This window comes from Castor canadensis, chromosome 4, assembly GCF_047511655.1.
Source record: "Castor canadensis chromosome 4, mCasCan1.hap1v2, whole genome shotgun sequence".
Taxonomy (NCBI): domain Eukaryota; kingdom Metazoa; phylum Chordata; class Mammalia; order Rodentia; family Castoridae; genus Castor; species Castor canadensis.
Window position 1 is genome coordinate 93,878,736 of NC_133389.1, and position 23,574 is coordinate 93,902,309.

The 23,574-nt window shown below is 35.5% G+C and overlaps 1 protein-coding gene across 2 annotated transcripts in view; it reads left to right on the plus strand.

Annotated features, from left to right (window-relative positions):
- The first annotated feature begins 478 nt into the window (after window positions 1-478).
- Window positions 479-23,574, plus strand: part of Hnmt (histamine N-methyltransferase) — a 44,524-nt gene continuing 21,428 nt past the window's right edge. Inside the window, exons 1-3 of one of the 2 annotated variants that reach the window (XM_074070652.1) lie at window positions 479-499; window positions 898-1,044; window positions 6,540-6,592. In XM_074070652.1, coding sequence (XP_073926753.1) covers window positions 908-1,044; window positions 6,540-6,592 — 190 coding nt within the window. In that variant the 5' untranslated portion in view covers window positions 479-499; window positions 898-907. Of the gene's footprint in view, window positions 500-646; window positions 758-897; window positions 1,045-6,539; window positions 6,593-23,574 lie in introns of those variants that run through there. The other variant, XM_074070651.1, reaches the window with a different exon arrangement.

Sequence of the window (23,574 nt, forward strand, 5' to 3'; positions counted from 1 at the left end):
TAGTGAAAAGGTTTTTGAATGTTTAACAGTAGAGAACATGCCACTAGTGGAATTGTTAAAACATATTTTTAGTCATTAAAAAAACTGAAAGCCTAATTGGGCGACCTAACAGGTAGAGGAGCTGTGACTGGATTCATATCTTTATGAGTTAACAATCACAAAAGGACCGACCTGGGAATGGAGGAAAATATATTAAAGGACCATAACACAAGGATGAAAGTTTTCAAAGTAGCAAGAGAGTTAGAAAATATTATTAGCACAAATATTAATCCTTTTGCAGGAAATATGGAAGGCTTCCTGTTGCCTTCTAGTCTTCTTGCTCTTCCTTATCTTAGGAAACTTCCTGAGTGCCAAGGAATTAATCAGCATTTGAAGAACTGCTGCAGGTGTAAAGGTCAAGCGCTCAGGAATGCCAAGGCTGAACCACTTCTGTTTCTTGCACAGAAGCAGGCGACAATCTTTTGTCAAAGATTTCAGCAGCTGTAAGGTTCTGAAAATGGTGGGTAGCCTTGTAGCTGTCCTGTTTAGCTCTGTGTTTTGTCGCCTGCAAAAAGCCACTTTCCCAACTTGGAACTTACTCGTGTTAGCCACTGACAAAACAGGAAGTTATTTGAATGCAGTCTGCTTTCGTGGCTTTCCCAACTGGGTTGCCTTGCGACTTCTATTTGTACTATAAACAACTGCGTAGGAATTAAAAGTATCAGCACAAAGTCCTGTACAAATATTGACTTAGTTGAACTCTGCACACCAACTTTGGGTACACGTTAAATTCAAAGCAGTCTTAGCTCTTTTTTTTTTTTTTTTTGGACAGAAACTGGTGGGGGTGGGGAGAGAAAGGGGGAACTGGGAAGAGAAGGAGAGGAAGTTAAACGTCGCTTCCCTCCCTATCTTCCTTAGAAAACCCAATATGGCATCTTCCATGAGGAGCTTGTTCTCTGACCACAGCAGATATGTAGAATCCTTTAGGAGATTTCTCAGCCATTCCACGGAACACCAGTGCATGCAGGAATTCATGGACCAGAAGCTGCCAGGCATAATAGCAAGGTAACAAAAAGGCGCGTTTGTTGTCACGGGGACGAGCCTGGGCTCTGCGTGCGCAGTGATGAAAGGCTGAGCCCCGCGCGGCAGGCTGGGTGCGGGGATGAGGGCGACTCAGCGCCGGCAGCTGCGGGCCGCCCCTCCGCGCCCGCCGCCCCTCCTGCCGGGCCCCGCAGCCTTCGCCGCACATTTGCTTTAGCGCTCAGCGGCTCTGATTTGTGCTGTATTTCCAGCCGCACAGAGATAAGTGTTAACCGTTTGAAGGCACCATTCCATCGTGCATTTGGGAACAGATAAGATAGAAATCTTTAAACTCAGATTTTTTTCAGCCCGTCTTCAAATTTTACATTTCAAAACAGTCCCACGTGGAATCGACTATTCTTTTTATTAGAAGAAAATGTAAATAATTGCCGAATACTATTTGCCCCTGATGATTGAGTGGGTGCCTCTCTGTTCTCATAATATCCATTTAAATTCATTTTCCTTTATCTGGAATTAGAGTTATCACTTCCCCAAAATTGTCTTTTCCTTTCCAGTTAATATTAGCAATGTTGGCATTTAAAAAAAAAAAAGCGTTTTCCCATTATCATTGAAACTTCGTAGTATCTATCCTTCTGGAAGACTTTTTTTCTTTTTCTGTGATTAATGTGTTCAATTTGTGCCAGAGCTGATAAGCGTTATGAGAGTAACAGATCCCACATGCTAAAGATAATCAAATCACCTATCTAGGGATGAATTGCTGTAACTCCCTCTGCTTCAGGAAATAATGATGGAAAACTGGGAAGAAATGACTGACTGTGGATCCAATTTGCAAAAAGCGAAGAAACCTGGTATTTTATCTTTTGGTGAATTTCTCCATTGTAGGCCTGGAATTCTTTGCCACAGCAGTATCTGTCTGACTAGAGCAGACATTATTGGGTGTATACAGCATCATCCCATCCTTGGTATTCTTTCTCTTGTTTATATGGTTCACTTTTTAAATGTTAGTTTCTAAAAATCAGAGTATTACATAATGTATTATAATTAATGTGTATTAGGATAATGATGCAAAAAATCAAAGCAGATAGCAAAAACACACAACTTATTACCTAGGAGCTAAGTACACTTTACTTCTTTGGGTCTTTTGCTCATTTCTAAAATAAAAGGTGGTGAGTTAATTTCTCTGTTCTTTTCCAATCCTAAGAGTAGGCATTCATTCTGTAGTCAGCCCAGCTCAGATCCTTGGTTTTCTTCAGTCACACAGCTTGATCTGCAGAGGTATCTTGGATGGGTCTAATATAATGAATGATGGATTACCCCATCCCACCTTCAAAGTGTACCCAATCTAACTGAAATTTTTCATGTAAAATTTGTGAAAGACTGATGAATTTTCCACATGATAACTAAATTTACATTATAGTGGTAATATATTAATTATATCCAAATTAATGTCCAAATTAAAATGTCATCCATTCAGAAAGTATTTTTTTTCTTGAAAATCATATTTGAAATTATACTTGGCTGAAGGACCTCTGAATTTTTTGCTTGAAGTTGCTCGTAAGTTACCACATTGTATAGTAATGTAAGGGCAGGGTTTTCTGAGTGGGTGGTCACTGTGCTAATTGTACCCAAGCCTGGGTGTTAGTGGGGTATGGATTCAGCGTACTTCATGTACCATTTTGATTAAAGCAAGACATTTTCACACTATAAAAAGTCAAATGGTTCTAAAAAGTTTGTAACAGCAAAAACAGCAACAAATAGTGGTCCCTTGCCCACACACTCCATCTCTGATTATTGTTTACAGAGCCATTATTTTTCACCCTTCAAAATCTTTAAATTGTTTCTTATTGCATTTTCTTCCATAATTCTAAATAGCATGTTATTCTTCTATTTCTCAATTTGGCTATATTAAAATAGTTAAATAAACGTGTATCTTCCCCATCTATTATGTCAATTATTGATGCCAAAAATTTTAGTTAAATAATTGGATGGTGTATGTTATTTTTGCTAAGTACGTATTATTCACAATTGAGCAACAGCTATACTCTAATTAAATTTCCTTCAGTTTTGTGTGTTTCTGAGAGTTTACTAGGAACTCTAGTTGATTGTCCTGATTTTTGTTTCTTTTCTTAGTTTTCTATGTGCCTATCACTATGTTGATGTCCAAGAAAAAGGAATAATTTCTTCTCAATATATTCAAACATATCAAGCAATCTGTATATTTTTTCTTATGGAAACATCTTTTTTGGAGCCCTCCATTCTTTTTTGTCCAGTGTGGGAATATTTGCTACTCAACTGCAGTTGATGAGGGATTTTATTTCACTTTCTAGAAATTCTCTTTTCTTTCCATTATTTACTTCCCTGATGGCGAGTCTCATGCCTTACTTTCTTGTTTTCTTCAGTCCATTGTGTTTTCTTATTAGCATATATTAATAGTACAAGGGAGTTCCATTATGATAATTTTGTAGCTGCATACAGTTTACTTTGAACAAGTTCATCCTTCTATTATATTCCCTTAGCTTCCTCCCTTCTTCCCCCCATTTCAAACAGTATTTGGTGAGTTTATATGTATGTGTGTACACATACACACACACACACACACACACACACACACACACACACACACGTATGTCACATATTTCAACGTTCTGCATCCCCCAGTATACCTTCTTCCTTCCTTCTCCTCCTGATGATTCTCCTGACAGGCCCCCATTATATTCACATCCCATTATTTTTATTACTATTGTTATGATTTTAGGTCTAGATTCTACATATGAGTGAAAACATATAACATTTGTCTTTTTGAGCTTGGCTTATCTTGCTCAACATGGTGATTTGCAGTTCTGTTTGTTTTCCTGCAGTGAAATAATTTTCATTCTACTTTATGGCTGAATAATACTGCATTGTGTATATATACCACATTTTTATTGGTTGTTGGGCACCTAGGCTAATTCCACATCTTGTCTATTATGAATAGTGCTGTGATGAACATGGGTATTTAAGTATCTGTGTGATATGTTAATTTATACTTCTTGAGATATATGCCCAAGGTCGTAAGATAGATTTATTTTTTATTTTTTGATGACCCTCCATAATGATTTCCTTAGAGGTCGCACTACTTTACATTCCCACCAACAGTGTATGAGGGTCCCTTTTTTCCCTGTATCCATGCCTCAAACTCATTTTTGACATATGGCTGTTTGGTTGTTTTTGTTTGTCTTTGCTTACTCTGAAGTTTATAGAATCTCTCTTTATGTCTAGTATTCTGAAATTTTAAGATAGTGGGTAGGTCTTTCTCATTCATTTTTTGTAAGGATTCCATCAGCCATTTCAGTTGAGATTCAGATACTTCAATTCTGGGAAACTTTGATGTTATTAAATCATTGTGCTCTATTTTCTGGCTTTAGAAATTATACTGATCAAACATCAGGTTTCTTAGATTACTTCTCTATTTTTTATGTATATTTCCAGTATTCTGCAACTTTATCTTTCACTTCATCTACTGGTGGTAATGAATGTGGATTAAGCTTGTTGCTGGGAGATCCTAGGGTATTAGTACAAAAAGTTTGTCCAAAGAGTAGCTCTTCAGTTTACTATCTGAGGGTGAAGGGTGGGTTAAGGCTATAGGGTGGTTTTAGAATATACCTCTAAGTAGTAAAGTTTGTTTTTGTTGTTGTTACATTTAAAGCATTCAGTTCCTTACCTGAAAGATAGTAAGTGTTCAATAGTAATTTGTTATCATTATAATACATCAAGTGGGGTAATAAGAGTACCTAATCAGGAGGTGTGAGTATTCAAAGAGTTCATTCACATAAATCACTTATAGCTGTAGTCAGGCGAATTGCTCTCAAATGTTGAGTGCTTTCTCTGTGCAAATACATTTCTAAGAGGTTTAGATGAATTAAATTATTTAATACAACTTCTCCATGACTTAGATAAAATTATTAACAATTCTGTAATGTGGGTGGTGTTATTATCTTATTTCAGAGAGAAGTCAAATAACTTGACTGTAGGTAATATCAATAAGCTGGGATTTCAGCCTGGATGCTCTGCTCCGTAGCCTCCCAATGGCATCCTCAGATAGAAACATTTTTAAGGATGAATAAATGGTATATGGATAGATAGAGATGAGTATAGTAAGCCTCATGATTATAAGTTGGAAGATAATGAGAACAGTACGAGGCAATTCATTCACTGGTTGGTGTCTTTGATTCTAGTCTTTCTATCTTCCTTCAGAACTGGGCTTCAACCCAGCATCATTCACTTTAGCAAAAATACAGGCTTGATTATCATGCCACAACCCAAATAAATAGTCATCACTCTTTCAGTTCCTGTTTCCTTGCTACCTGCCACCTCTTCCATTCTCACTCTTTCATTCTGTTTCAACACTAAATCTGCTCCCTCTTTGTTGAGGCATCTTTTAAATGACTTGTCATCTGACTTCTGTCCTCAACCTTCTTTCTAACCTGCATTATCAAAGACATTCAAATATTTGCCAAACTCATAGGAAACTTTTTATCTTTTATTTGTTCATCACGAGCTATGCTGCCTTTGGCACTCTTGATAGCTATCTCTGTCTCTCACTATCCTAGCACCTCTCCAAGCTCTATCACTTTCCTTCTCTGTCCTCATGAGTTAGTGACTTTTAAAAGATGGTGTTGCATTATCATTCCACAAATCTTCTAAAATGGAAACATCGCTGGATGATGGAGTGTACTCTCCTAGTTTTGATGATTATAGTTTTGATGATTAACTTAGGATACTTGTCCAGAATATACCATTGGCCCTGTTCCCTCTTTCACCCAGCTTAAAGCTTACATGTACAAATATCTGCTGAGTTCAGACTTAAAAAAAAAAAATACTGATAATGTAAACTTGCTGTCAAACTCCATTGTCTGACCTCCATTTTGGAACCACCCTTTGCCCAATCATTTATCCAAGTTTGAAACAAGGCAATTGCTGTATACTCATGCTTTCTCCTGACTCCTTCATGTCCATCTGCAAGTAAATCCTACCAACTTACCTCCTGGTCCATCCATTCCACTCTATTTCTAATACTGGAGTTTTGCTATCTGAAATTTCAACTTGTGAGTAAGTAGTATCTTACTCAATTTTGAACCTTGATCCATAAGAATAAGCTCATAATAAATTTATAATTACCATTCATCTGTTATCTTTTTCCCCCTGCTATAATGAATAGTTTATCATATCAACAGACTTAAAAGTCTAGATTTTCTGTCTTTGTTCTCCAAGAAATCTCCTAGTAAGTGTCATTTCCTATCTCTGAAGTGTTCATAGTGTTGTTTGTAAATCTCCCAGTTCAAGATTGTTAATGAGGAGAACCTGTATTTTTAAAGTTACTCTAAAGAAAGCAATATAGCCACTGAACTGATTAGGAATTTTCATGTTGGCCTAGTTTCTGTTCATTGTAGTTTTTGTCTTATTTTCTTAAAATAGACTTGATAATGAGGTTTTATAAAGTAACTAACAGATTTTTCTAAAACTATATAATTTTTTTTCAGGATTGGAGACACAAAATCAGAAATTAAGATTCTGAGCATAGGCGGAGGTGCAGGTATGAATAATACACTTAAAAATTTGTACTTCACTGCAAATGTCATATTTTTTGGTAGCCAGTGTGGTTCATTCTTATTTGTGTGTGTGTGTGTGTAACTGGGGCTTGAACAAATGCTTCACATTTGTAAAGGAGGTACTCTCCTGCTTGAGCTGTACCTCCTGTCCATTTTGTTCTGATTATTTTGGAGATGTGGAGGCTGCATGAACTATTTGCCTAGCCTGCCCTTGAGCTATGATCCTTCTGAGCTCAACTTTCCAAGTAGATAGGATTATAGACGTGAACCACTGGCATTTGGCTTGTTCATTCTTTTGATAGCTACTTTCTTTTGGTTTTGGAAAAAGATCAGTTTATTAACAATAGCAATAAAATTAATGCCTCCATAGATTTATATGGTTTAGGATATTAGCTTTTATTGCTATCTGTAGTGTGGATAAGAGATGTTATTTTCTTACTCTTTTTATAAATGGAAAAAACTAAATTAGAAGCTCCTTTATCCAAAATGATTTAAATATCTACATAAAATGAAAATTTTACAAGTTTCTTAAGCTTATGCCATTTCAAGTATGGTCCATGGACTAGTTACTGGCTGATTAGGAACATTCACTAGAATATAAAGTTGATACATAGTTCCCTTCATTGAGAAAGTTTCACTGTGGGGTAAAACATGATTAATGATGTGGTTAATTTATAATTTTTCTCTTCCACATTTTTATTAGCATATATTAAATGTATAATGTGGGGAGTTCCATGGTGATATTTTCATACTTGTGTATAATACACTTTGATCATATTTATACCCTCTATTATTCTCTTATCCTTCTTCCCCCATCCCCTCTTTTTTATCTTTTATCTTCCTTGTAATTTTTAAATCAGTGTCATTTTGACCCTTTCATACATACATGCAATATACTTCAGTCATATTCTCTCCCCTTTGCCCTCTCTTACCTCCAATTGGTTCCTCCTGAGTAGTTCCACATTTTCGTTCAAGTCCATTTTTTTCTTCAGATCTAGCTTGTGCATATGTCACAAAACATGTGGTATTTGTCTTTCTGAGTCTGGTGTATCTGTTTTCCTGAAAACATAATTAATTTTGTCCTTTTTTATGGGTTAAATAATACTCTGCAGTGTATAGATACCACTTTTTCATTTTTTTAATAGCATACATTAATAGTACAAGGTTTCATTGTCATAATTCCATAGATGCATACAGTATATTTGGATAAGTTTAGCCCCTCTATTATATTCCTTTAACCTCTTCTATTCACTCCCTTTCACTGAATCCCTTTTCTAGACAGTTCCCATTCTATTTTCATGCCGTATTATTATTATGTTGTTACTATCATCATCATTTTAGATCTAGAATCCACATGACTTCAATATTTGGCTTTTTGAGTTTGGTTTATCTTGCTTACCATGATGATTTCCAGTTCCATTCATTTTCTTGCAAATAACATACTTTCATTCTTCTTTATGGATGAATAATACTCCATTGTGTCTATATTGCCACATTTTCATGTCCATTCATCTGTCGATGGACACTAGACTGATTCCATAGCTTGTCTCCTGAGAACAGTGGACATGATTTCAGTTACATTGGCTTAAATCATTCCCTCCTTCTGATTGAGTTCTAAAACTGCATTCTAAGCATTCAAAATACTCCCCAACCTTCTTTGTAGAAGCCTTTCATGGTTTCATTACTCTTATTTAGAGATAGTGCTTTTGTTTTTGGGGAAAATGTCAACTCTGGAAAGTCAGATTGATGTGCACCTCACTTCTAATTGCACTTCTAGTTGATGAACTGTGTAACATTGACTGAGAAATGAGCTTCAGTTTGCTCATCAGTGAAATGGGAACATAAGTCTTATCCCACAGCAGAGGAGTGAAAACAGTGTAGGGATTGTTTACAAAGTGCTCAGTATATTACTATTGTCCCATAATGCAGAGGCTGGTCCTTTCTACAAAAATAAAAGAAGAAGCTTCATCTTAAGACTTGGTGGTTGCTTTATTGTTAAGTTACTTGCCATCTGGAAGTGTGAGTTAATATAGTAATATACAAAATATGTTAAATTTATCTATTTATGCTTTTATTTATACATTGTTCTTTCATCTGAGTGCTGGCTTAATTATGGTCACTGCCAATTGTCTCTTAGTGCCGGGTGATAACTCCTTGAATCTGTTAAGTACAAGTGTTCCCTGCCACACAAATGGCTTGAACTGAGGTCCATATTAACATGGAAAACCAAGAGTCCTCTAGTGAAATTGAATAGCTAGTTATGATGTTATTATTTGTTCATTTTTCATAAAATACACTGTGAAGATGTAATAAGAACTAATCCCTAAAATCACTTTACTTTATTATCACTTTTACCAAAAAGAGAAACCAACAAAGATGAATAAAGAATTAGAGAGTATTTAAGCTAAAGTATTCTGTTATTACTTACTGATACTCTAAGCCTGAAGGATTATAATAGTGATGAATTACCCAAAGACAATTCCTATTAATTCACTTTACCAAGACAGTCATTTCTAATGTACTTTGCATATGTTTTAGGCAACCAACAGGCAACAAGACTATGATTTGATAGTGTCACTCATGCTTGGGTAAGACGAGAACCTTACAAGGAAAAGTAATTAAAAAACAATCTCTATCATGGCCCAGTTAATTGACCTTTTAATATAAAGTTAATGGGAATTTCTAATGCAAATTTATCCAGATGCTTATGAGCTGTCTGAAGAAAGGAGCATTTGGCCTGCACATTGATTCTTTACATCAAGGTGCACGTAGGAGCTAATATAGAGAACTTATCAAAATAAAGAGAGCAACACTTGGAGCTCATCTGATGGAGGCCAAGCATTATATTAATAACAGGTTTTGCTGGGGGAGAATATGAGCACCCTATAGGGTTACTCTTCATAGGAAATTGACCTAAACTATAGGAATAATTCCAAGAGAAATTCAAGTTATAAATTCTTAGTTTTCACCATCCGCATAAGTTACATGAAATCAAAAGCAATGCATTTAAAATCTCTAGGTCTAAGTGTCCTTGTCATGAAAGAGTAGCTAGGAGACGCTTATCTAATATTCTCTTGTTGCCTAGCTGTCAGCACCATATATTGAGGAACTGCCTATCATTACTTCAGAGAATTGGTCTCCCCACATGTTTGCCATCCAAAGTGAAGAGTTTTACGTTACCCTGTGCCTTGATTGCTATTCCAGATCAGTCACTGAACTCTAATCCCTGGCAAATGAAGCTCTTGTACTTCTCCTGTACTTTGTGCTCAGGTCCCATAATACATTTCCTAGGGTCCCACTGCAGGCTTAACTTACTGGCTGTTCTGGTTTCATTGACAAAATGTTCTGTTCTTGGTTGTGTTGGGTCTGGGAACCTAAAGGACAGATGAGTGAGTATCCCCCATGGAGAGCACTATGAGCCCTGCACCCTGAGAAGGAGTTATAAATCTGCATTCTTGCACCCTGAGGAGGAGATACAGGGTCTCATAAATCTGTCATGGGGCTGATAAACAAAATGCACTCAGGTTGTTCTCCCACCCCCCAGTAAGGGGCAAACAAACCAGCTAATCAAAGAGAGCCCGTGCACAAATCCACCTAACCTATACCCTAATCCAGAGTTAAAGCGTCCATAAAAAGCCCCAGCCTTCACCTGAGCAGGGAGCCACCGGTTTCTGGGCTCTGCTGCACTGTTCTAGCTGTAGCCTTCCATTCTCTCTAATAAATCCTACTTCGTGTACTGGCCTTGTCTCATGAGTCAATCAGCTGCCTCACGAGCCAGTTCTCTGGTCTATGAAGGCAAGAACCCTTGACACTGGCCCACAACATTTCACATTGTCCAGACAGTTGCAGAAGATTTTCTGCATATCTTGTTCAAGTATTCTCTCTGCATTCATAATGGTGTGACTACCTCACCAGTCAAAATTGAGAAGCATACCCAAAGCAAGCAAAATAAAGGCTCCCTAAGTGAAACAGTTGCTTTTATGCCACATAGTGCTCATGTTCTTTGGGTTGTATTTGATTTTCTTTTCAGAAACATGAGCACACATAAGCACTTTTCCTCTTTAGAGGCTGGTGTTTCTGTAGAGAGACTTTATTTCCATACTTTATGAAAAAAATATAAAGGTTTTTAGAAACAGTGTTTAACATTTCAGTTTAGAAGCCAAGCAGTTATTAGGGTATGAAATAGTTCAAAAGAAAAGAAATTGATGGCAAATGACTTGGAGTTGTCTTTAAGTAATCTTCCACATCAATAAAATACAACTGATAAGTAGCACTGTTGTCCACATATTATATATCCTAGGGTTAAATACTACATGAAATAAATACTACACGAGCCTCTCCACCCCAAAGAAAGAGGAAATCAGGAGGAAAGCAAATCATGAATAGAAATACAGACCAAGCAACTTTTGCAGAACCCAAACTGGGAAGATTTTATGTACATATGCATAGGTTTATGTGCTTCAACGATACACAATGAGCAGCCAGGATTGTTTTTCCAAGGTCTCCACGTATTCCTATCATATCAGGCTCAACAACTGTTCTAAGTTTTAAGGGTAGATGCATTTTATTTTAAATCTCAGAAAATCTGCTTTTCAGTTCATCTTCAATATTGATGTTTCCTAAAATTAAATGACCTAATGGAACTTCATTCTTATTCAGCATTTAATGAGTCTTGTCTTTGTGCGAGGTGTATGGGAAAAAAAAGAAACCCATATTCTTTTTGCGCAAATGAGAATACTATTAATTTATAGTGCATATATTTATGCCTGGAAAAATGTACCACAAGGCAATAATGGGCAATGTGTTTTCCTTGCTCTGATGCTGTGCTTACAGGAGAATCATTTTGTCTGTCCTGTGGTTCAATTCTTATGTTTAAATGTCAAAAGGTTTTATAAGGGTTAGACAGGATAAAACTTCAAATAACCTCATTTTATCCAGCTTTCTATTTCTGTATTCATTAACCTGTTGTATACCAATTCAATTGCCATACTATATATATTATCACTGTATATATGTTTATTAATAATTTTTAATCTATTCAAGCTACTCACATATGAAATACAAGTGGTATGAACCCTCTCATGATATCTTTTAGGTAATAATTTCACTAATATCTTTTGAGAGCAGTTAGGTTTGCTGGTTTTCTTATTTTGCAACCCCTATAGGGGTTAAGAAATAGAAGAGGATTTGAGATCATTGACATCTTCACTTTATAAGGAAGGAACCTGAGCACCATTAAGGCAGAACAAAATCCAGGTCTCTTTAGTTCAGTATAACCAACTATGACAAACAGCTGTAAAAATTGATTATTAACCTGACAAAGGAGAGATTAGATCCTTAGTAATGACCAATTGTTTGAAAATCTAATCAGATTCTTAATCTTATCTCCTTTCATAAATAACATGTTAAGGTGACACAGAAGTTTAGTGTTTTAAGCTACATGGACAGGGGTATAATTACAGTAGGAACTAGAAGAGCCAGTTTGTCAGGTTTAGAAACTAGGAGGTGGCAGGAAGCAAAGGTTAATGTTTTCCAGTGATACAGAGTAGGGTAATAGTCTGGATCAACAAATAATGGATGATTGGGGAAATAGGAGGAATTTAGTTTTTCTGCCCAGAAGAAATAACATTGCCATTTTCAGATACTCCTTGCTGAATAAACTGCAAAATATTTGCTTCCAAAAAGATAGTAGTTGAATGCTCCAGAAAGTGATTTCTTGGTTCAGTATAAGAAGGTGCTAATGACCAAACCTGTCTAGAAGTAGAACTACATCTCTTGGGAGGTAAGCAGTCACCTGTCACTTCATGAGTGTCAGCATAGTCTGGAAAATATCTTTTCAATATGCTATGGGAAAGACTCAGGCACTGATAACTTAGGTGTCTGGGCCTCGGGCACTGATAACTTGGGTGTCTGGGCCTTGAAAATTGATTGCAGTCCTGAAAATCTGTGGTTTTTTGAACAACATTTTTAAGAAAGAAGTAGGCTTTTCTAAAGTCATATGTCTGTTGCCATGTTTGGTTGTACTGAGGAAGTGAACTTTACATGCAGTATCTATGCAGGTAGACAATTTTTAGTCCAGGTTCTAACTGCTTGTAATTTAAAATGAGTAAGAACGAGTTTTACTCATATACAGCATGACAGCAGTTATTCATTATTGGAAAGACATAGACTGTAGTGATATGTGTAATCTATAAGATTTAGGGCTGCTTACTTCAGATACGATAGCTTGGGGCCTTGGATATACCATATTCATAAGCATTTAACTCAAAACCAACCATTTCTTCATATGTAATTTTACCAGAAAAGTTTACCTCATTGTGTTGTACTTAGGACTTCTGGTGAACATGAAAGTATTGTTTAAACACAGACACAGTACAGATTTAAGAGAATGGAGCCCTTACAACATTTGAGTCAGCAAAAGCAGAGCAAATAAGATTGTTTTGGCTAATTGATAAAACCTGAAATAGAAAAACATGCAGAGTGGAGACAAAACTATCATTATTTGCAGATTAAATGGCTTTATATTTGGAAAAGCAAGAAAAAACAAAACAAAAACCCCCTCAAAAGAAAGGCCTTCATATTAATAAAAATGTAGCAATGACCTGATATAGGTAATACAGACAGAAAGATGTATGGTAGATCCCCATTTTATTGTTAGCATTTGAGTGTTTCTTTTACTCAACAGTTTTGATTATTTAAAATGTACTTTAAAGTCCATGGAATGTGGTTATTGTAATTTTCCTGAAGGACATGTTTGTATTTTGCTGGTTTTTGTGACAGTTTAGGATAAAGTCTCTTAGTAAATAGTTATTTGCTTGACATTCATTATTAAATAAAACATTGCAATTTAATACATACACACAACTCCGGTGTGTGAGGTGTATTGTTGCCTTCAACTTATGATGGTGAACTTGGTAATATGTGCCACAGGGTTTTGAGTTACAGAGATTTGGGTCAATGTCCAGGGTCTCTTGCAACTTTGTTAAAAGTCACAAAGTAAGAGAAATGATGATAAAATTATTTGGATAGTTACTAATGGTATATTTAATCCAAATGCAGAAAAAGTATTTGAAGAAAAAGTTCAAATTTCACTGAGAACAGTTTAAGATTTGAAAAGCCAATTGTAATTGTGATGTAGAGTCTTTCATTTATAAAAGGTAAGCATATGAAAAGAGGTCAAATTATCCTGAAAGTAAGTAGGCATTTGGTATTATGAATAGTTCTGATTTTCATCTAATTCACACTGGTCTGGTCATGCTGTTTGTTAGAATCTTAAAATAATTGGCAAATAGCTACTCTCCTACTATCCTTCCATAGACTCTGATGCTTCTCAGTGCCCTTTACTGCACAACCTTTTTTCCCACTCCTGCTCCCTTTATCCTTGTCTCCAGCAATGGACTAGCTGGACACACACAAGAGGGTCTCTAAGCCTGTGCTGTAGTTCTTCAGCCTGTATCCTTGCTGAGGTTACATCCCGTCCTTAAGCTTGTTTTGTTTCTAAGATCACCGTAGATCAAGAATATCATTATAAACATTAGTTATAGTTCTTGGAATTAACCTTATAAAGGTAAGATTTTGCACAAAAATTCATGGTTCAAACCAGTCACTGGTGGCTCAAGTCTGCAATCCTAACTACTTGAGAGGCTAAGATCAGGAGGATCGTGGTGTGACGCCAGCAGGAGCAAATAGTTCACAAGACCCCATCTCCAAAATAACCAGAGCAAAATGGACTGCAGGTGTGGCTCAAGCAGTAGAGTACCTGTTTGCTAAATGGAAAGTCCTGAGTTCAAACCCAGGTCCTATCAATGACCACAAAAAAAAATCATCATTCATTGTTGAGCTCCTCATAATGGCAAAACATAAAGCTATATGTAATGAGGTACATAGTCAGTTAATTGTTTTTTTTTCTTTGTGGTGCTAGGAAATGAATCCTAGACTGTATGAATGCTAAGCCCATGCTCTACCACTGAACAACAATCCTAGGACCATGGAATTGGTTTTCTATGTAATATGCATTATTTATTGGTGTAAGTATTATATACACACACATATAGTACAGCCATGCATCATTCAATGATGGGAATACATTCTAAGAAATTCATCATTAGGTGATTCTATTGTTGTATGAACATCATGGAGTATACATACAGTAAAAAAAGTATGACATCTCTAGGCAGTGTTATCTTATGGGTTGCCATTCTGTATGCAGTCTGTTGTTGACTGAAACATTGTTATGCAACCTATGATTTTATAATTAGTTTATATAAAATACAAACTGCATATAAAATATATTTCATTATAAATACTTATAGATATTTCCATAGGTAAACATGTACATAAATATATATATGAATATATTTCATATACATACTTTATAATCTTTTATGTAAAAGGTTAATAATTAAATCAATTATTCCACAAATCCATTTAGGACAATATAGTAAAGCCATTGCAAGTAACATATTCAGATACATTTTGTTATATTCATGCTTTAACTCTCCAGTAAGAAAAGCAGAACCATTCATAAACATAATGCCTTCATCTGGATTGGCTAAAGAAGGAAAAAAAAGGCTTAAGAAGAAATAAAAAGTAATAAAACTAAATATTACCCTTAGCTTCATCTAGCAATGAGATGTTTATTTTGTTTTTTGCTCTATACTTTTCTCTATGACTTGGGATTTCTAAAGTATTTTATAGCCAAGGACGGGAAAAATAAACCTAATTAAAACCATAATTTTACACATGAGCAATAATGGTAAGGACTGGATTCCCTGGCTTCTCTTTCATCTCTTTCAGCTAAATGGCAGAAGTCCAAAGCACTGCCCAACACAGGTTTTCATAGCAATTTTCATCATTTTGATTGACCTATACCAGTTCTGTACTTCAATAAATACTTTTAAAAGCAATCCCAGCTACACTGTAGATTAGCAGAGCTTTACTTTAGAGCCCATCATTTCTTCTTTGCCTGGCTCCAAGTACATATTAGCTATCATAAGGGTGTGATGATGTTGATTGAAAGTTTGATACTTATCTTTTGTTTCTTGAGGTACTTGATGTTTTCTGTTGTTTCTTTTCTTTTCTTACTCCACAAGGATGACAGGTTCTTAGACTCTTTCCTCACACTAGAGTATAAATGGCTAATAATTTTCTTCAGCAAGATTTGCATTTTAACCACTACTAATGGTGTTAGGCTACTGGAGTGAAACTCAGGTAAGAGATGATGAAGGTTATTTGAGAGAGGAGAGAGACAACTGGTATTGGTGAAATCATAACAATGTGATTATCTGGGTCTACTATTGTTAGTACAAGCAGTTTCATTTTATAAATCCTGTCTTTGGCCATAAAGAAGATAGGAAGAAAGACTTCATTAAGAATAAGCCATGTGGGGCTACACTCCTTTGCCTAGCTGCCTTCCATTTTTTCCCCTTTTAATGACATCCTAAAACATCTTTGCTTTTGTTTTCTCAAAAAAAAAAAAAAAAAAAAAAAAGCCATCCCAAAACCTAGCACTTAGGGGAAGGAGGATTGTGGATTCAGGGTTAGCCTCATCTACATAGCAAGACCCTCTGTCAAAAAAAAAAAATCTATCTGAACATAAGTATTATAATATTGTCTGTGTAGATTTTGTTATTCACCTCTTTTTTTATGTATTTGCTGAAGCAGAATTCCAGTATCTACTTGTTTAAAAATTATGGCACATTTTAGCCTTTTCTGAGTTGTCTGTCAAATATCTCTATACTTTTGTGCTCACACCCTTTGGGACATTTTTTTTTTAAAGTTTACATGTCATAGAAAATTTTGGTAACATGGCTTTTCTTAGTCATTTAGTAGTTACAAAACAGTTCAGTTCAGGCAGTAGATTTCCTGGACCAAGGGTCAGAAGACATGAAAACAAACGGCAATGCCCTTTTAATTCAGAATTTATATTTGTAATCTCCTTCCTGAGATCCTGCAGCCATTTTAATATTCTCCTCTCATCCTTTGATACTGACAGAACTGCTTCAATACTGAGAGACCTTGGGGTGAAAGAAGAGAGAGAGCTAGAGAGGGAAGGAAAGAAAAGAGGATCTTATCAAGAATCTTCTATCTTTCACACTGTAGCTCACAATCAGATCGTCCTTGCTCTAGTTGCAAACCCATAACTGAAATTATTTTTCATCAGCAAGCACGCAGTTATCCGAGCAATTTTTTCTTCCTAGAAACATTTTTTTTTCCTTGATATTTTAGTAGAGGGAATAGAGATGATAATAATCTTATTGCAACATGTAATGGAATAAAGTTTTCCACATATATTTGGAGAATAGGAAATGAGGGAAGGGTACACTGAGTGAGATCAAATGGCAGGAGGTATCACCAGTCTTTAATACTCGATTTTCTTGACCTGCAGATTTTCTCATTGAGGAAGCCCCAGGTTTCTCAAGTGGGGATTTGTGTTTCATTTTATGTAGGATCAGTCAGTAGGACAAGCCAGACATCACAGATGTGTGCTGCATGCTTTTTTAAGTTGTCATTTTATTATGAAGCTGCCCGTTTAGAAAGGTGAGTCTTCATTCCCCTCATTCCTATTCTGCAGGCTTCTTGTAAATGTCATGTTTTCCAAGAAGCTTACTTGACCACTGAATTGAAAATGCAAAGCCCTCACACCACTGCTTCCTCTTATTCTTTTTGATTTGGTTTTCTCTGTGGACCTTATTGGCATCCATATTGATTGGGTATTTTTGTTTTATTCATTGCTGTATCTCCAGTGATATAGAAACTGGTATTTAATAGCAGTTCAAAAATTTTTGTTGAATTAATGTATAATAGCTTCAATTTATTGAATACTTGTTATATTTAGCAAACTGTGGTAAATTGTTTCTATACAATGTTTCTGACACTTAAAGTGACCTGGTTATATAGACCTAAGTACCCCTAATTTATACTTACACAATTTAAAGGACAGAAAGACTAACAAATATGCGTAAGATAATTCTAGTGAATGCTGAATTTAGGCGCAGACTTTTCTCTCTATAGCCATCCTAATTGTTCCTTTTCACATTTTTTTCCCATTTTAAATTAAATGACCTTGGATTTTAAACAAAAAGGCAACATTCCTCCTGTGACATTAAAGGAATCCTTGTAGTTCAGGGACTAGAAAAAAATTTGGAAATAAGACATCTCTCCTTTCCTTGTTTTTGAACTTAATGTAGGTTCCACTGTCAGAGACCTCAGCAAAGTACTGATCTTTAAATATAGACATGAAGCATTTAAAATCTGGCTTGTATGCAAGCAAGATATTACAACTACAAACATATGACTTTAAAACCACTCAAAATAGCCCAGAAAGGAAATAAGAGAATCTATTTTATAGTTGTGGTAGATTTGAGGGGCACGATGGTACAAAGGATAGGTATTTTCAGGGACAAATATTTTTTAAATTTAGTTTTTATTTAACTTCTAAAATAAAAATTCAACATATTGTGTTTGGTAGAAAATAACAAGGATGGTGCCAGGCTCACACCTGTAGTCCTAGCTACTCAGGAGGCAGAGATCAGAAGGATCGCTGTTTGAAGCCAACCCTGGCAAATAGTTTGCGAGACCATGTCTTGAAAACACCCAACACAAAAAAGGACTGGTGGAGGGCTCAAGGTGTAGGCCCTGAGTTCAAATCCCAGTACCACCAAAAAAAAAAAAAAGAAAGAAAATAACAGGGATGAAAAGAAGAAAACAGTATCCACAGTGTAGTCTATTAGAAAATAACTTGCTTACACTAAAATTTTTTAACTTTTGAACTAAATTATGGTCAGATAGCTTTCCAAAATTCACCAATCAATATTTATAATAATAATATTGCTTTCACTCCCTTTATTTGCTGTAGTAACATAGGCTACTTATGTACTATATATTTTAGAAGAGGAACCATAGAGAAGCTAAGCTCCATTACCGGCTTGTTATTTTCAAGGTGTTTCCTGTTGGTTACCACATTTAATTCTCCTAGCTACTCTGGGACTTCCTTTAAAATTAAAGAAGGTAATTTTCAGATGTTTAGAAGCTCAGAGGATTTAAGATGCTTTTCATCAGGTGGAACTGGGAACCAAGCCCAGGTCTAATTTTCCCTGAAGTCAACGATTTTCCCCTTATATCAGAAAAACTCAACTGTAAACATCAAGCAGAATCTAACAGTTACTCATAAGTAAAGTTCCAGGTAAGTTGGCCAAAACCTAGAAGAGAGTTAACGGTAAACGCACAGACTAGCCCAAGGGTTATTTCCTCAGCAAAGTGTTCCCTGCCTCCCCTCTGGGCTCTCTCCATCTCCTTTCTTCACTACAGCCAATAACTTGGCCTTTATACCTTCATTGTTTGTCTTACAGAATTCCATTTGGTATCATAATAATTTATTGCACTTAATGTGTTATGTCTCCCATTACCGATTTGTGTATTTTCAGAATTCAATTGTGTATTTTGTATATATCATACAAGATGAAAAATATTGTTTTCCCTCAATCCTCATGAGTTCTTAGCTTGGGTGAATCCCTGTAAGGAAAGATGGATTAACAAGAGAAAAACACTCATTTATTAATGTGTGCAGTGTGCATCATGTGAGAGAAACCTACATGAGAAATAACTCAAAGAAGAAACTTAGAACTCTAGTTTATAGAGCACCTTTAGCAAAGAACAATAGATTTACGGAGAAGTCACAGGACAAAGTAAAGTAAGAGTTTGGGCTTCTAAGGGCAGGAACCCTAAATAAATGGGAGGGTAAATATATGGGCAGAAGCTAAGAGTCAGGTTTATTTGCAGATGCTTCTGTTGCTGTGCCTGGGATGATAAGAGTCTTAGAACCATCCCCATTAAAGATGAGTTCGTATGTTACCTACAAAAAAACAGGAGGATAAGGAAGTTTTTCTTCCCTTTGCTGCTTCTTAATTGCCTTTAGCTCAAAAATAATTTTTATGTCAAAGAGGCATAAGTTTGGATGTCATAGTCTGTTTTCTTCAATATATTACTCTCTGTTTTTGTCACTGAGTACTGTCCTTGGAAGATTTACCTCTTTTCCCAGGTGTGCATCTAATCTATGGATTCTGTTGAAGAATACTGAGTGTTATTCTGTCCACTTTTTTCTGGCTTGCCTCCAATGCCATTCTATCACAAGTAACAGTGTTGTGAACATCATAACACAATAACTATTCCTAGGCATGTGTGAGAATTTCTTTGGATTATTTATTTGTATTAAATTCTAAATTCAGAACTCCTGGTTCACTGGTTATGCGTATATTTAATTTCAATAAATATTACGCAACTAGTCTCCATAATGATTATAACAGCCTATATCCTCACCAGCATGAAGTTTCCTCAATATGAGTATTCCTAGCAGCACTTTAGCAGTCTCTAGCTAATGTTTTATAAGTCCAATAAGCATAAAGTAATATTGTATTGCCATCTAAATTTTCAACTCTCTGATTAATGTTTATGCAGTTGTATATATGGCTGTTAATTCTAAAAAATCCTTATAAACTCAATGCCTTGGGCATTTCCTGGTATATAATACAAACTCAGTAGATGCCTGGTTGAAAGAAAGGCATTACATATAGCATGTAAAAATCCCAAACTAGTCTCCTGGCTTTCATTAAATAATTTATGGTACTTTATTTTGGTATCAAAAAATCTGAATGATAAGTAACTTAAATTCAACATAAGGATTTCCTTTCTTTCTCCTTCCTTCCTTCCTTCCTTCCTTTATTTCTTCCTTCCTTCTTTCTTTTTTTGGTGGACTGGGTTTGAACTCAGATACTCTACTACTTGAGCCACACCTTCAGTCCATTTTTCTCTGGCTATTTTGGAGATGGAGTCTCACAAACTATTTGCCCAAATTGGCCTCTAACCACAATACTCCTGATCTCAACCTCCCAAGTAGCTAGGATTGCAGTCATAGGCCACCGGTGCTTGGGTGCTTGGCTGATATAGAGAAGTAAAACTAAAGAAATCTTCAACAATGAATTTTAAAAAATATTACTCTATTGCTTAAAGGAACAAATGAGTTATATATTCTATTTCATAGATGGATAAATGAGGTCAATAGAGGTTTGAATATGCTTTTAAAGTTATGTGGATGTCTGATAGCACTATAAGGAAAAAATAAAAAGACTTGGGCTATATTGCTATGGCTATTATAATGAGTTAATTACAGTCATTATGAGATTAATAAAAAGAGTTGATATCCCAGAAATCATGTCATGGAGTTCTATTCTCTGTTTCTAGTAGTTGCAAACAAAGGTTATCATTTTATAATAAAAAAAACAGAATAGTTTATAGAAGAGATAAAAAGTGTGACTCTTACACTCTCATTGTCTGCCTAAAATGCTCACAGACACACTGGATGAATGGTAGACACAGTGCCACAGGATCCAAAAAATTGTGGATTAGAAATTTACAAAAACACTAATTCCATCCTTGACTTGTCTTAGCATCACAGTCAACAGATGCATTTGTCCATCGAGGATGAGAAAGGAAGCACTTAGAGACATCCTAAGGATAGGACATCACGTAATGTGTCTTCTAAGAATGGGCTTGGCAGGAATTTTGCTGGAGATTTCCTTCTGGTCTATCTTCTTCATAACCTGCCATTTAAATATTTCTTTTTCGGTCATAGCAGAACACCTAGCAAACTTACGTTTCCAAATTGTAACTTGCTGTTGACTATATTCTTTCTATTTTGTTTCTAGTCATCCTGTTAGCTATTTTATCAGTAGCTGTCACTTTGGCTGTACACTTAGATATTCACTATCTATTTACCTAATTACTGATTTTAAAAATTTTTAATTTTTATTAGCGCATAATAGTTTTATAGGGGGATATTTGTGATATTTACATATGTGCTTACAGTATATTTTAGTTAGATTTATCCCCTTCATTGTTCTCCTCCTATTCCCCACTTCTAGAACAGAGTTCATTCTTCTGTTTTCATATATAAATACAAAATATATCCACATTATTCACCCTCATTCATTCTTTACTTGTGCCCTCCCACTTGTACCCACCCTTGGAAAAGATCTGTTTTACCTTCCTGCTGTTTATTTTTTTTCAGTGTATAGTCCATGGGGGTTTTGCCTTGGCATTTCAGACATATATATCATGCTTTAATCAGAAATCAGATTAACCCTCCCATTAATTACTCATAGTTTTTAAGTATGAGTAATTACCAGCCTCCTTTATGGAACAGTTATCTAGAACAGAAAGACTCCAACTCAGAAGACCAGTTCTTTAAGTCACTAGATAAAGGTCAATTATGATCTAAGGGACGGCCATGTCTCTTGTGTACTGCTAGTTATTATAATTCAACCAATACCTTTTAAAATGAAATTTTAACATTTCTGTAAAATAAATATCCAATATGTGAGACACCAATTAATACATTATAAATGATTCCTTATTTAAAGATGTTTAATTAAAAACTTAGTAAAGATGGTGCTAATATTAAAAGGTTATTATTGTGGAGCAGTATATAATGATATTAAGCCAAATTTCAAGTTGTTGCTAATGTGTAGTGAGTTATTCCATATTCAGTTTTGCCTGCCTTAGGATAGACATTTGCACATAAGATAATAACCATAATCACTTCAGACCTTTGTCCATTTAATTGTACAGTTTGTTGTTCATATTTTGGTCAAATGGTGATAAAATATAAATAGAGTTCTCCGAGAAACAGAATAAGTGGAGTATAGATACAGAATGGAAAATTGTTCACATGGTTAAATAGGCTGAAAAACCCCCTGAACTGCAATCTGCAGGTTGGAGATGCAGGGGAGCTGATGACAAGTTCCAATCCCGAGCATGGTAGTCTCCAAACTTGAAGACTGTCATTTCAATCTGAGTTTCAGGGCAGAAAAGACCAGTGTTCCCAGTCTTCACATTGGATGAAGCCCACCATCAATGGGGAAGGCCATTTGTTTTGCCTAATCTAAATTATTTTTAATAATTTATTTACCTAATTGAAATCTAAAATATTTATTTCATGTAGAAACATCCAGAATATTGTTTAATCAAGTATGTAGGCACCTCATAGCCCGGGAGAATTGACACATAAAATTAACCATCCAGAAGGGGTTTTTAATTGGGAGATAAAACTTTTAAAATAATTAATTTGACTACACTTTTATAGAAGCATTTTTATATTATAGATAAGAAAAAATGAATTAAAAATCACCTGTAATTTCACCACCCTGAGATAATGACTGATTGCAATTCAATGCATATCTTGCTAAGCACTGTGGATTGAAATGAAGTACTCCATAACCCACTGATTTATGCTGACATGTATTTGGATTTGCCTAACTGCTCAAATTCCACACACTGATCAACTGAGAAAATCAGTTGTTACATCACCATAATATGCCCAGACTCCAAAATCATTAATTTGCCTTGCTATTATTCACAAAAGGGGAAGAAGAGAAAAGAAGAATGATATATTTAAATAGAGCTGTTTTATCATTATTTCTCCATTGGCCACAGGAAATTTGGAGACATTTTTTAAAGGAGGAAACACTTAATGTAATTTAGTTCTGAATTCTTTGGTGATTCAAGTCCAGTTTACTTTCTGCCATTGTTTTGACACATTTGTTCGGCTTTTATGCTTTCTAAATGCATTTAATGCCTGATACCAGAACACATTCGTAATGTTGCAGCCCCTGCTCTGAGGGATTCAGCTGAGAAAGAACAAATGGTCTCCTTCCTACCTCTCTTTTTTTTTGGATCCCTTTTACTGCTTGATCATGGTACTGTAGGGTCTGATAACCCTTACATACTTTTCAGTGATTGATGATCGCACCAGCTCAGTTATTCAATATAGCATTTTGGAGGCCTTGATTCTTTTTAACAAACGTATTGGAATTACACCTTTGTTAGTGAACCAAGTAAGTGAAGGAAAGCAATAATTTAGGTCAGGAAAGACAAGTAAGTTCTTTCAGTGTTTCCAGCTCCAGTCAAGCGA